The 12,053-nt window shown below is 30.5% G+C and overlaps 1 protein-coding gene and 1 long non-coding RNA gene across 25 annotated transcripts in view; one reads left to right on the forward strand and one right to left on the reverse strand.

The window, feature by feature from the left end:
- LOC139502669 (3',5'-cyclic-AMP phosphodiesterase 4B-like) overlaps positions 1 to 3,780 on the forward strand; it is a 255,985-nt gene extending 252,205 nt beyond the window's left edge. For all 24 annotated transcript variants that reach the window (XM_071292201.1, XM_071292250.1, XM_071292259.1 and 21 more), the window contains 2 exons: positions 596 to 778; positions 1,178 to 3,780. In XM_071292201.1, the coding sequence (XP_071148302.1) occupies positions 596 to 778; positions 1,178 to 1,450 (456 nt within the window). In that variant the 3' untranslated portion in view covers positions 1,451 to 3,780. The remainder of the gene's footprint in view (positions 1 to 595; positions 779 to 1,177) is intronic.
- A 2,786-nt stretch (positions 3,781 to 6,566) lies between these two features.
- The window catches only part of LOC139502829 (uncharacterized), an 81,756-nt gene continuing 76,269 nt past the window's right edge, over positions 6,567 to 12,053 (reverse strand). Inside the window, exon 2 of the long non-coding RNA XR_011658955.1 lies at positions 6,567 to 6,726. This is a non-coding gene — a long non-coding RNA (uncharacterized lncRNA). The remainder of the gene's footprint in view (positions 6,727 to 12,053) is intronic.

Raw genomic sequence — 12,053 nt, forward strand, 5'->3', positions numbered from 1 at the left:
CAGTGGTTTTATTATTAGTTAGTCTTCATGTCATGTGACTAGATCAGTTTGGTCAGTGGTTTCTTTATTGGTTAATCTTTATGTCATGTGACTAGATCAGTTTGGTCAGTGGTTTCATTATTGGTTAGTCTTCATGTCATGTGACTAGATCAGTTTGGTCAGTGGTTTTATTATTGGTTAATCTTCCGGTCATGTGACTAGAGTATACAAGTTTTATAAGAACTGTACTGCACAAGTCCTCATTTCTATGAGTTATTTGATAATAGGACAGAGATAATGGCTCTTAATTTCTTTCATGTTTTCTATAATATACAAGTATTATGAAAACTGATACTGCTATAAATAATTTATTAATGATTGATACAACTGGACATGATATTTTCTGAAGAAAACATTATACACTCTTTTGTTTCACTTTATCTTAAAATTACAAATAAATTTTTATAGAAAGTACAAAGGAATTAGATTTGATACACAAAAAAAACCATTTATTAATAAATAGGCATGTATAACTAAAGTTGTAATTGAAGTAAATGCTGATTTTCAAACAGTTAATTTAATGGAATTTATTATAAACTAATTATTTAATTTTTAGGTGTTACAAAATATGGTCCATTGTTCAGATCTGAGTAACCCCACCAAACCAATTGAGATTTACAAGAAATCAGTTGATCGACTGATGGAAGAATTCTTCCAGCAAGGAGATAAAGAAAGAGAACGTGGTATGGATATCAGTCCGATGTGTGACCGACATAATTCTACGATAGAAAAGTCACAGGTAAGAAATCCTTCAATCTATCACTCAAATTATAATATAGTTACTTGGATATAAATCTTTACAAAACATAATCATATTCACCACTTGATTGTAATTGATATATCTAATGAGAAATTCAGTCATATTGAGGACAGTTTAATTAAAAATTTGACTTCTTATAGTGCATACAAGTGCTTGTTAGTTCCATTGTTAAGAAAATGTCTCCTGAATGAAAACAAGTACAGATGATCATAATGTTATACAGTATATACCAAAACAAACCAGAATTATCATTTAAAAAAAGCAAAACAAACAGATGTCACGTGAGAAAAATAACAATTTGGCTTAAAGTTAAAAAAAACAATTTGTATTTATACATTTGCAGCTGATATTATATATATATAATTTTATGATCAACAGGTTGGTTTTATAGACTATATAGTGCACCCTTTGTGGGAGACATGGGCAGATTTAGTGTTTCCCGATGCTCAAGAAATATTAGACACTTTAGAGGACAATAGAGATTGGTATCAAAGCATGATTCCAGTAAGTCCGTCAGCAAGTTTCTCAACACGGAAACGGAACTCAGATAAAGAAGAGGAAACAAAATTTCAGTTTGATATGGACGAAGTTAAAGACAATAATTGTGATAGTGCTCAGACTTTAAAGGTTTCTACGCCAAAGACGCATTAGTTTTATGTGATATTTTGTTTTAAGGGAGAGCACTCTGTGATTATTTATTTTTTCTTGGGTTGTTATTTGCGTTTAGGTGCTCAGGGAACTTGCAGTACCCAATGAAAACTGAACGAAAACTTAATTTGCTGATTTTGCAACGAAACATGCAAGACTTATTTATTTGCCATTGTATTTGTTTTTCTGAATTTTTAAAATATGTTTGAAGGTTAGCTTCAAAGCTCTTCCTTTATTGCATCAATTTCATTCTATACTTTCTCTCTTTGTGTACTATGTAGGTTGTCTTCCAGAAAATTATATTTACTGCTCTGCTGAAACGATTTATTTTTAAAATAAAAATAAAAGTTAATATAAGAATAATAGTAAGAGTACTAAAGCTTTTTTCTTTTCTTTTTTTTATCATTATTTATTTTTATTTTAAATTCTTCCATTGATGTTGAAAAGTTTAGAATTTTTTTATTATATTTTTACATTTCTTGTTGTGACTTTAATCTATGTAAAAAAGTTGAACAAGAAATTTATTTTAAAATTTTTAATAAAATTATCTCCATTTTACTTACTGGTGTAATGGGGAGATAAAAACCTGAAAAAGTGGAGAAAATTGTTTAGCAAGGGAGATAAATTTATCTTCAACAAGAGAAGATAACTCATCTGTGATCTCATATCAAATTTTATCTGTAAATAACGGAAATGTATTTAATTTTTTGCATTATTTATAAATATGTAAATATAATACAGTTTATTATGTAAGCATTACTCATTGTTTGAAGATAGCCATGACATCTGACCAGTACTAATATATCTGTTGTCAGTGTATTTATTATATTCTAGGATTTACATAGAAAAGTTAGCATTTAGGTACACTTCCCCATACAAATAAGAGAATATGAAAATTCAGCTATGAACCAGCAACTAAATCAACATTTTTGGTGTTTTTTTATAAGATATCTGGTGATTGATTGAAATTTCTCCTTTTGGCTTTAATTTTTAAATTCAATCGAGTTACTGCTTATATTAAAAGCATACTCAGCATGGTTTGGAATCTATTTTCATCAAGGCTGTTTCGTCTATCATTTATGCAAAAGACTTTTCAGAATGACCTGTAGTTATACTCAGATACTTGTAGTAATTAGTTTCCCCCCAAAAAAAACAGAATAATAATAATTAGCCATAGTATGTCTGTCAATCATTGATAAATTTAATTTCAATCATAAAAAGTGATTTTCATTTATAATTAATTGTGTTAAGATAGATTTTGTTTGGCTCAGTGTTAGAAAAATAAGAAAAGAAAGCCATTTGATGTGTACAATTATGCATGTTGTTAAGCTTAAAAAAGAACATATACATTTTACATGTGTTATATGAACGTCTGATACTTGTGGACATACAATTTATGCAAATTACCTTCACCTTTCGACAGGTATCTTTTTTAAGACTTTTTAATGTATTTTTTCAACATAAATCAATGTTAAAGGTACCATTTCCTCTGTTATTCTCATAAAACCTCCATGGGAAAAACAGTACAATATTAACCACTTTAATATGATTGGGTAGACACGATATTTTTCATTACTGGTAAACACTATAGTGCAATATTTGATCATCGTCATATGTAATATAATATTCATTGTTATTGATAAGCTACAGCAGTAATTCCCGGGTATGTACAGTGTGTCCCAGGTTGTGAGGAAAGTCATTTTCTTTGCAATAGTTTCTCCACTGACAATTCTGGTCTACTGTACAGGATAGATTTTTATATGTAACATACTATGTTAATGAATTTATTCATTGTTAGTTACCAAAATCTATTGATTTTAGTGCTAATTAAATTCAGCATTTTGTTAGATATTTATATATGGAGTTTATGCATAGTAATATCAAACATGTTTAAATTTAAGAAGTTACTATTTCAAAAAAAAGTGCTGACAAGAAAAAACTAAATCTTGTACAGTTTTCCAAAATTTCATGGAGATTTCCACAATATGTTTTATTACGATATTTCTTGTTAGAGATAACGAGTGGCATTATATAAAAATACTGATCTATTTATTGGTAGATTAGATAAACAGAATTGATTGGTCAAGTTTTTCCATACCATTCCGGTCATGTATTAGATAGAATTGTATTTGTACACATTAATATAGGTAGAGATAACTACAATTTTATATCTAGAGGTAGATAAACAGGCTGGTTACAGTTTTCTGAATCAGAAAAGTGTTTGAACATCTCTATAGAAATCCAAACAGTTCTGTGATACTGATTAAAACATTCAGTAGATGTTGTTGCTGAACTCAACATTTATACATAAACAATAAACAATTTTAAGACTGCATTCTTTTTATTTATTTCTTTAAGAAATGAAATATTCTTAGTAGAAGGTATATATGTGGTAGATGGTCACGAGACAGTGTCCAATAGGCCAGTTCTGCGATACGGTTTTCAGATGAATCTGTCATGTGACTTCCATCACCACAAGACAAAAATTTATGCATAGAAATTTCCAACACATGTTGAGCAAACGGGTGAAAAAGTTTTATTTTATACTGCACAAAATATTTGGGAAATTTAAATCTAAAAGGATGGTCACCCTCCCTCAGTCATACGGCAATCACGATTATGTACTTACGGAACATTAATTATTTCTATACTACCCTACAGAATGACGTTTATGAAAGTGCTGGAAACTTTTAAAAGAGCAGGGATACAGGTGCACCTTCTTTCTGGTAAATGACGTCATAAAGGTTTGCGAAATTGATCTTAGGTGAAAGACATGATTCCAGAAATGACCTATTTTGACAAAAAATATGATTTGCCATTGTGAACCTAATGTAGCATCAATCCAATAGCACTTGTGCATGACAGATCTATCAGCAGTTGATATAATATTCCATCACAGAGGGTTGCTACTTATAAGAAAGCTTTTGAATCAAGGATTATGAAAGTTGTGTCCCAGATGAACAGTTATGTTCTAATTATTGTAGCCGTACATATCACCCTTTCCTTGTTGATGACATCATCTTATTTATATGGAAGCATGATGGGTACCAATAGTGGAGCAGATCTACCTGACCTATTGTAGCACCTAAGGTAGATCGACCTGACCTATTGTAGCACCTAAGGTAGATCGACCTGACCTATTGTAGCACCTAAGGTAGATCGACCTGACCTATTGTAGCACCTAAGGTAGATCGACCTGACCTATTGTAGCACCTAAGGTAGATCGACCTGACCTATTGTAGCACCTAAGGTAGATCTACCTGACCTATTGTAGCACCTAAGGTAGATCGACCTGACCTATTGTAGCACCTAAGGTAGATCGACCTGACCTATTGTTGCACCTAAGGTTTTATTTATGGTGGTTGTTTTGGCCTTTCATCAAAGTTTTCTGTATACAACTTGTAGACTGTTACTTGTCTTTTTATCTATGTTTGGCCATTGCATTTTGGCTCTTGTTCAACATTCAGCTTTTGATTGTGAATAGATAAGCCATGAAATATTCACTGACTGAACATAGTGTCAGATACATCTGTGCACATTTTGAGGGTACAAGTTGTCTGAAGGGTTTTCTCATCTATTATGGATGTGAAATGTGTAACAGGTTGTTTATACAAGAAATGTTTCCATTGATATATGGAAATTATCTCTGCATAGTTCCATTTGGGAAATATTTTTATAAAGATTCTCTTAGAGGCAAACTATCAATTTTTGATTGAATGTCAAACAAACATCAGCACTGCAATTATTACCTGAAGATAAGAAGGGAAAAATAACAAAAGAATAAAACACTGAACTTTAAGTAAAGTATGCAGCTGTGTCAAAATGAAAACTTAAAAAACCATAACTAAGTAGGCAATATCAACTTGAGACAAATCACCGTCACTCAGTCAGGTATTGAGTTAACAATATAGAGATACATCATGGAACAAACCATTAACACTTAAACATGCAAACAGATAAATAAATATATATTTACCGTGTTACAAATAATAAACACCTACACAGCAACACATATAAAGAAAAGATAAATATTTTGTCACATAACACAACCGTCTAGACAGCATCACAGAAAATGAAAAGATAAACACCATGTCACAACACAAACACCTAGACAGGTACACATAAACAAAGATATATACCATGAGACAAATAACTAATACCTACACAGGTACACATAAACATGAGATACAAACCAAAAGACAAATCACAAACACCTGGACAGGTACACATAAACATAAGATACATACTATGAGAAAAATCACAAACACTTGGACAGGTACGCATAAACATAAGATACATACTATGAGAAAAATCACAAACACTTGGACAGGTACACATAAACATAAGATACATACTATGAGAAAAATCACAAACACTTGGACGGGTACACATAAACATATGATAGTTTGAAATTTGACAAAACTCTTTATACAAGGACAATTTTGTCAAAGTTTTCTTGACACCAGAATGAGGGAATGACATTTAGTGCTCCAGTAAACAAGTTGATTCAATCAATAGCATGCATGGTTGACACAATAATTATAACAAGAGTGCACACACTTAAATGTCTTGCCTTCTTTACTAATCATTGATATTATGTTGATAGTCCTAAATACAGAGCTTTAATACAACTGTCACATAAACTTAACATTAACCAAGAAAACTAAACATTGACCAATGAACCATGAAAATGAGGTCAAGGTCAGATGAACCATGCCAGGCAGACATGTACAGCTAACAATATTTCCATACACCAAATATAGTAGACCTATTGCATAAAGTATAAGAAAAAAAGACCAAAACACAAAAACTTAACTATAACCACTGAACCATGAAAATGAGGTCAAGGTCAGATGACATCTGCCAAGTTGGACATGTATACCTTACAGTCCTTCCATACACCAAATATACTAGAACTATTGCTTATAGTATCTGAGATATGGACTTAACCACCAAAACTTAGCCTTGTTCACTGAGGTAGATAAACAGGCTGGTTACAGTTTTCTGAATCGGAAAAGTGTTTGAACATCTCTATAGAATTCCAAACAGCTCTGTGATACTGATTAAAACATTCAGTAGATGTTGTTGCTGAACTCAACATTTATACATAAACAATAAACAAATTTAAGACTGCATTTTATTTATTTATTTAATAAACTAGTCTAAAAAGAGGGTATATATGTGGTTGATGCTCATGAGGCAGTGTCCAATTATGACAAAAAATATGGCTTTAATTTTCCCATTGTGAACTTTATGTACGACATGTATACCTTACAGTCCTTCCATACACCAAATATACTAGACCTAGTATCTGAGATATGGACTTGACCACCAAAACTTAGCTTTGTTCACTGATCCATGAAATGAGGTCAGATAAAGTGAAAACTATCTGACGGGCATGAGGACCTTGCCTGGTACGCACATACCAAATATAGTTATCCTATTACTTATAATAAGAGAGAATTTAACATTACAAAAAATGTTAACTTTTTTTTCAAGCACGGTAGTCACTGAACCATGAGTTTTACTCATGGTTGAACCTATAATTGTTAATTTCTCGTGTGGAGATTCATCTCATTGACAATCTCACATATCTTTTTTTTTTAAATAATAAATATCTAGTTGTTGCTAATGACCTAAAGATGTCATGACATATGCCTAGGAATGTCAAGGTCATAGCTATTATATGTATGGATTTTTTTTATTACCTTATAGTTGCCTGTTTTGAAGCAAGTGATATTTCATAGTAATATTGCTCATAGCCATTGTGTATGACAACTTTTGGAAGCAAGGAATTTGATTTTGAGAATATTCTTAAATGGAATACCTTAACTTATTCTAATTTAGGACCATGATAGGTGAAGTATGTTTACATTGGAAAGAACAATTTTTAGTCCAGTCAAACTAAGATTTTACCTCAAACTAATTGCAACAGAATATGTTTTAGTTCTTATCTATAGCATTAAGCCCTTAATATACACAGAAAAAAGTCCCATAAATCTAACTTGAGGAAAACTCGAAAGCAGTATTTTTAATTTCCTATGGAAATTAACATTGGAAGGGGAGTTAACTCTGCAAAAATGAGGGTTTTTTTGTCAGTTTTTGATTGATTTTCTTAAAATTTATGTAAAGTATGATACTTTGATGGGGTATTAAGTTCATATTTTGGCTAAATTTTATAATTTTCTGCTCATGAAATGTACAAAACTGAAGTGTTATGGGGTATTTTAATTTTTTTTATGCATTTTTCATTAAAGAAATTGCAAATTTGTGGCTTTGTGACCATTTTGAAAAAATAATGTGAAAATTTAGTATTGTTTATATCTGAATATTATATTTTTTTCAGCATCTTACTTGTTTAAAGAAACTTTAAACCACAAAAAGAAGAATACATGCTAAATTATTCTTATTAAATTTGAGATTCTTTACCTTGACAAGTTGAAAAATTCAATAAATGGTCAACTAATGAATTACGAAATCTAGATTGTAGCTTTATAAAAAATATGAAATCACCTTTAGAGTTGTTTGTTATAAATATCAAGAATCAATATATTCTGATGAATAGAAGAGGTCAGGTTATAATTTTGTATAAATTTTTATTAATATTTTTGCCTTTTTTGCAGAGTTATCTCCCTTTTCAATGCAAATCTCCATAGGAATTTAAAATGGTGATTTTTTTTAGGCTTCCTGAAGTAAGATTTTATGGGACTTTTTTTCTGTGTATATTTGGGGTATAATGCTAAAGATTAAAACTTAAAAATCTTCTGTTGCAATTACTTTAAGGTTAGGATCAAATTTATGCTAGATTGACTGGACTATTTGTAGTTGTGCAAAATCTTTCCACAACTAGATACACAATAAATAAGTTAATATACCATATATAAAACTAAAAATTTTAGTGCTTTAAACTCATAATTCTGATTAAAAAGCACAGACAGAGGTTTCCTTATAAAAGTAGTACAATTTTTAATCGGTCAGGATAAAAAATCTTTCCACTCCTAATTAGTAAACAAGTGAAAAAGTGACTGATAAATGGAACATACAATCCGTTTCAAGGCAATCTTAAAATAAAACTTCTATAATTAAATTACATGAGGAAAATAAATGTTCCATATTTCTTCATAACTCATTTATTAGATGTTCATTAACAGGTTTTATATGTCATAAAACTATCTCATTCATAACACAACCATACAACTTCCGTTGATGACATTAATTTGTTCAGAAATACATTCATGTATAAAGTAAATATTTCAAACTTTAAATACAAATATAAGTGTAGATTCCAATTATCTTTACAGTGAAAATCACCTACAAGAATATAAACAAAAGTGGTTTTATAGAAGCTAAAATCTCCAATAGTATTGCAAAAAACCTGGTATTTGATATCAAACTTATGTGGTTACAATACTTTTAAGTTTTAGAGTGACATGCATTTGGAATAACCTTCAACATACTTTTGTCCACTATTTTATGATTTTAATATGTTTACTTTTTTCAGATCTTGCGTAATATTTTGAGCAAGGTTTACCATTTGATCCTTCATCAAGCCTTTAGTTTGATAATAATCATTCTTTATTAAAAAAAGGCACAATATTCTTACCAAATTTTATTGTCAGTATGTACATGAGGCTCTGACAGAAAATAATAACAGGGTTAAATTATATCTATGTTAACCTGATTATCACAATAAATATTAGTACATATCAAAAACCATTCCAAAAGCAATAAAAAATACTTCATGAACTTACTTTTGAATAGACTATTTTCATATTACAGAGTTTATATTTTATTCAACAGGTAACCTTCTCTTTGGTAAGCCATCCTGGTACTCGGTCAGGTAAGAGTAAAGTATAAAATAAGTAAAATCAAGCTTTCAATCAGTGCAATTTTTGGGGAAAATAACTATAAATTTATTTTATATATAACCAACTTTTGACTCCAGATTATATAATTTTTGGACAGGTTACCTAATTTGTGGTAGGACATCCTGGTATTTGGTCAAGTAAGAGCAACCAAAAGAAGTGAAATCAAACATAAAATTGGTGCAATTTCCCCCAAAATTGCTATCGAATTTTAAAATACAATACAGTTATCTCAGAAATGACAATTGCCAAAAATAACAGTAGCCCACTCAAGCCTTTTAAACCAAGCAAGCAAAAGGCATTACAAATATAAGTTAACCTATAATATATTGAAACAAAGCAAAATTCAATACTGTAAAAAGAATTTTCCTGTTTGCAATTTGTGATGCTAAAATGTACCTTTATAAATAATATATATATAGTAAGTCTGATATGGTTAGCTCCCTTTAATAAGTAAAACAGGACAAAGACTAATATTGAGCAATGAAAATAATACAATATCAAATACATGACATGTTCATATATATATAACAAATAAAGAATAACATAAAGTAAAAGATAGGGTAAGTTGACCATTATCACCAGGTCGATATAATTTCTTTGGTTTCTTTTTTATCTTAATCTTTTTGAGAGGGAACAATTTTATAGTTATGAATAGCCGCTGCGTTTATTAGCATATAATTCTATTATTCATTCACAATTTATTTGACCACTGCAGAATTAAATTACTTTTAATAAATTGCTTTGCTGAATCCTTTAAAAAAAATTGGAACCCTTCAAAACGTTTTGAATCCCCCCTTTGAGCAATTAACCCCACACTCAATGCTAGCCTTTCCTTTGTAGTATGGAACCTTGTAGTACAATTTCAGCGGCACGGGACATTTGCGCTTTTTCATAAGACATTTGCGCTTTTTTATTTGGACACTTGCGCTTCAAAACATAGGACATTTGCGCTTTTTTTAAGGGACATTTGCGCTTTTTACATATGACATTTGCGCTTTTGCAATATTTGTTTTTTATGACTTCCCTCCTCTTTTCCGGGGTTAGGTCTGGCAGCATGACTCGGTCTGGTATAAAGCTGGTATAAAAAATTTCGGCAACAATTAAATGTTCCGTCCGGTTGTGAGTGAATTTGTTCATTTTACTGACTTAAAATATTAGTATTCCCATTGTCCGTTTTAGTTCTAGCATTACCCTTTGTCACGGTACAATTCCATGAAAGGTCTTCACTTTTGAGAGTTTGATCAAAACGATATGAAAATCCATCATGACATATATAGATATAGGAATATGCATTTTTTACCTTAAATCAAGGATTTGTATAGTTAGATATACATGTACAAATCCTTGCTTAAATAAATTAAAAGTCTCTAAAACTTAAAACTCTGTCTAAGACTTTGTTAATGTGAACTAACTAATGCCAAATATAGGTTGATTTTATTTACGTAATGCTTACTTCTCACTAAAAGTACAGGTAAACGACTATATGTAAAAAGCGCAAATGTCCGGTCAATTTAATATAGATGAATCAAAATTTAAAGCGCAAATGTCCATAGTGTTTGAAGCGCAAATGTCCTATCGATTTACAGGTAAAAAAGCGCAAACGTCCTGTGCCCAATTTCAGAGAGATACATACTCTTAATTACAAGTTATTGTCTGGAAATTAGAAAAATGCTTGTTTTTTGCTCTTTTTGGCCCCTAATTCCTGCATGAATTTGGCAATTACCCCCAAACGAATACCGGCCTTTCTTTTGTGATATGGAACCTTGTGGTACAATATCAGAGAGATCCATACACTTACACAAAAGTTATTGGCCAGAAACTACACAATTGCTTGTTTTTTATCCCTTGTTGGCCCTTAATTCCTAAACTGTTGGCACCATAACCCCCAAAATGAATCAAAACCTTCTACTTGTGGTATTAAACATTGTGGTATATTTTCAAAGCAATTGAAATACTTATACACAAGTTATTATCCTGAAAGTAGAAAAATTAAATCGGTATGTTGGATTTAATTTGCACAGCTCGTGTGACCCTTTAACCTGAACTCCTACGTTGTTTGGGTTAATTAGGGTGACACGAGCCATGCAGATTAAATCCCATATACTGACTTGCTTGGTCAATAACTATAACATAATGTCTACCATGATATAGTGTCCTTCTCTATGAAATTTTGTTAGGTTCTTTGGGACAATATCTTGTCTGTGAAATAATGTATGTGACAATAAAATTTCATTAAGAATTTCTGTCCATGACAATATTTCAGCATGAAGAATCCTAATCCATAAAATTATATGAATGTTTCTGGAATCTTTGAAATATTGTTCTTCAAATTATGTGTCAACCCTTGAAATGTTGCATGAAATAATTCTCATCGATAGTACACAAGCATGCCGTATGCACATTTTTAAATTCATAACTGAAAATATTTGAATTTAAGGCAAGTATTTTGTATATAAACTATGTATCATAAAAAATATTTTACCAAAAGCTAATTTTAAAATTGCATTTATAAATTATTGAAGTCAAATATGTTTAATTTATGTGTAGTATTACATTACAGCGTTTAGATTAATTGTATATTAAGTAAAGTACTGACAATCACTTGTAATATATGTTTGTTATTATCAATATAATATTCACAAGACAAAATTTGATGACACTCCATCCATCTATGAAATAATGTAGACAAAATTTTGTATTTCTCTTTCTTTCACATTTTACAAAGATAGAGACAGGTA

This window comes from Mytilus edulis, chromosome 1, assembly GCF_963676685.1.
Source record: "Mytilus edulis chromosome 1, xbMytEdul2.2, whole genome shotgun sequence".
NCBI lineage: Eukaryota > Metazoa > Mollusca > Bivalvia > Mytilida > Mytilidae > Mytilus > Mytilus edulis.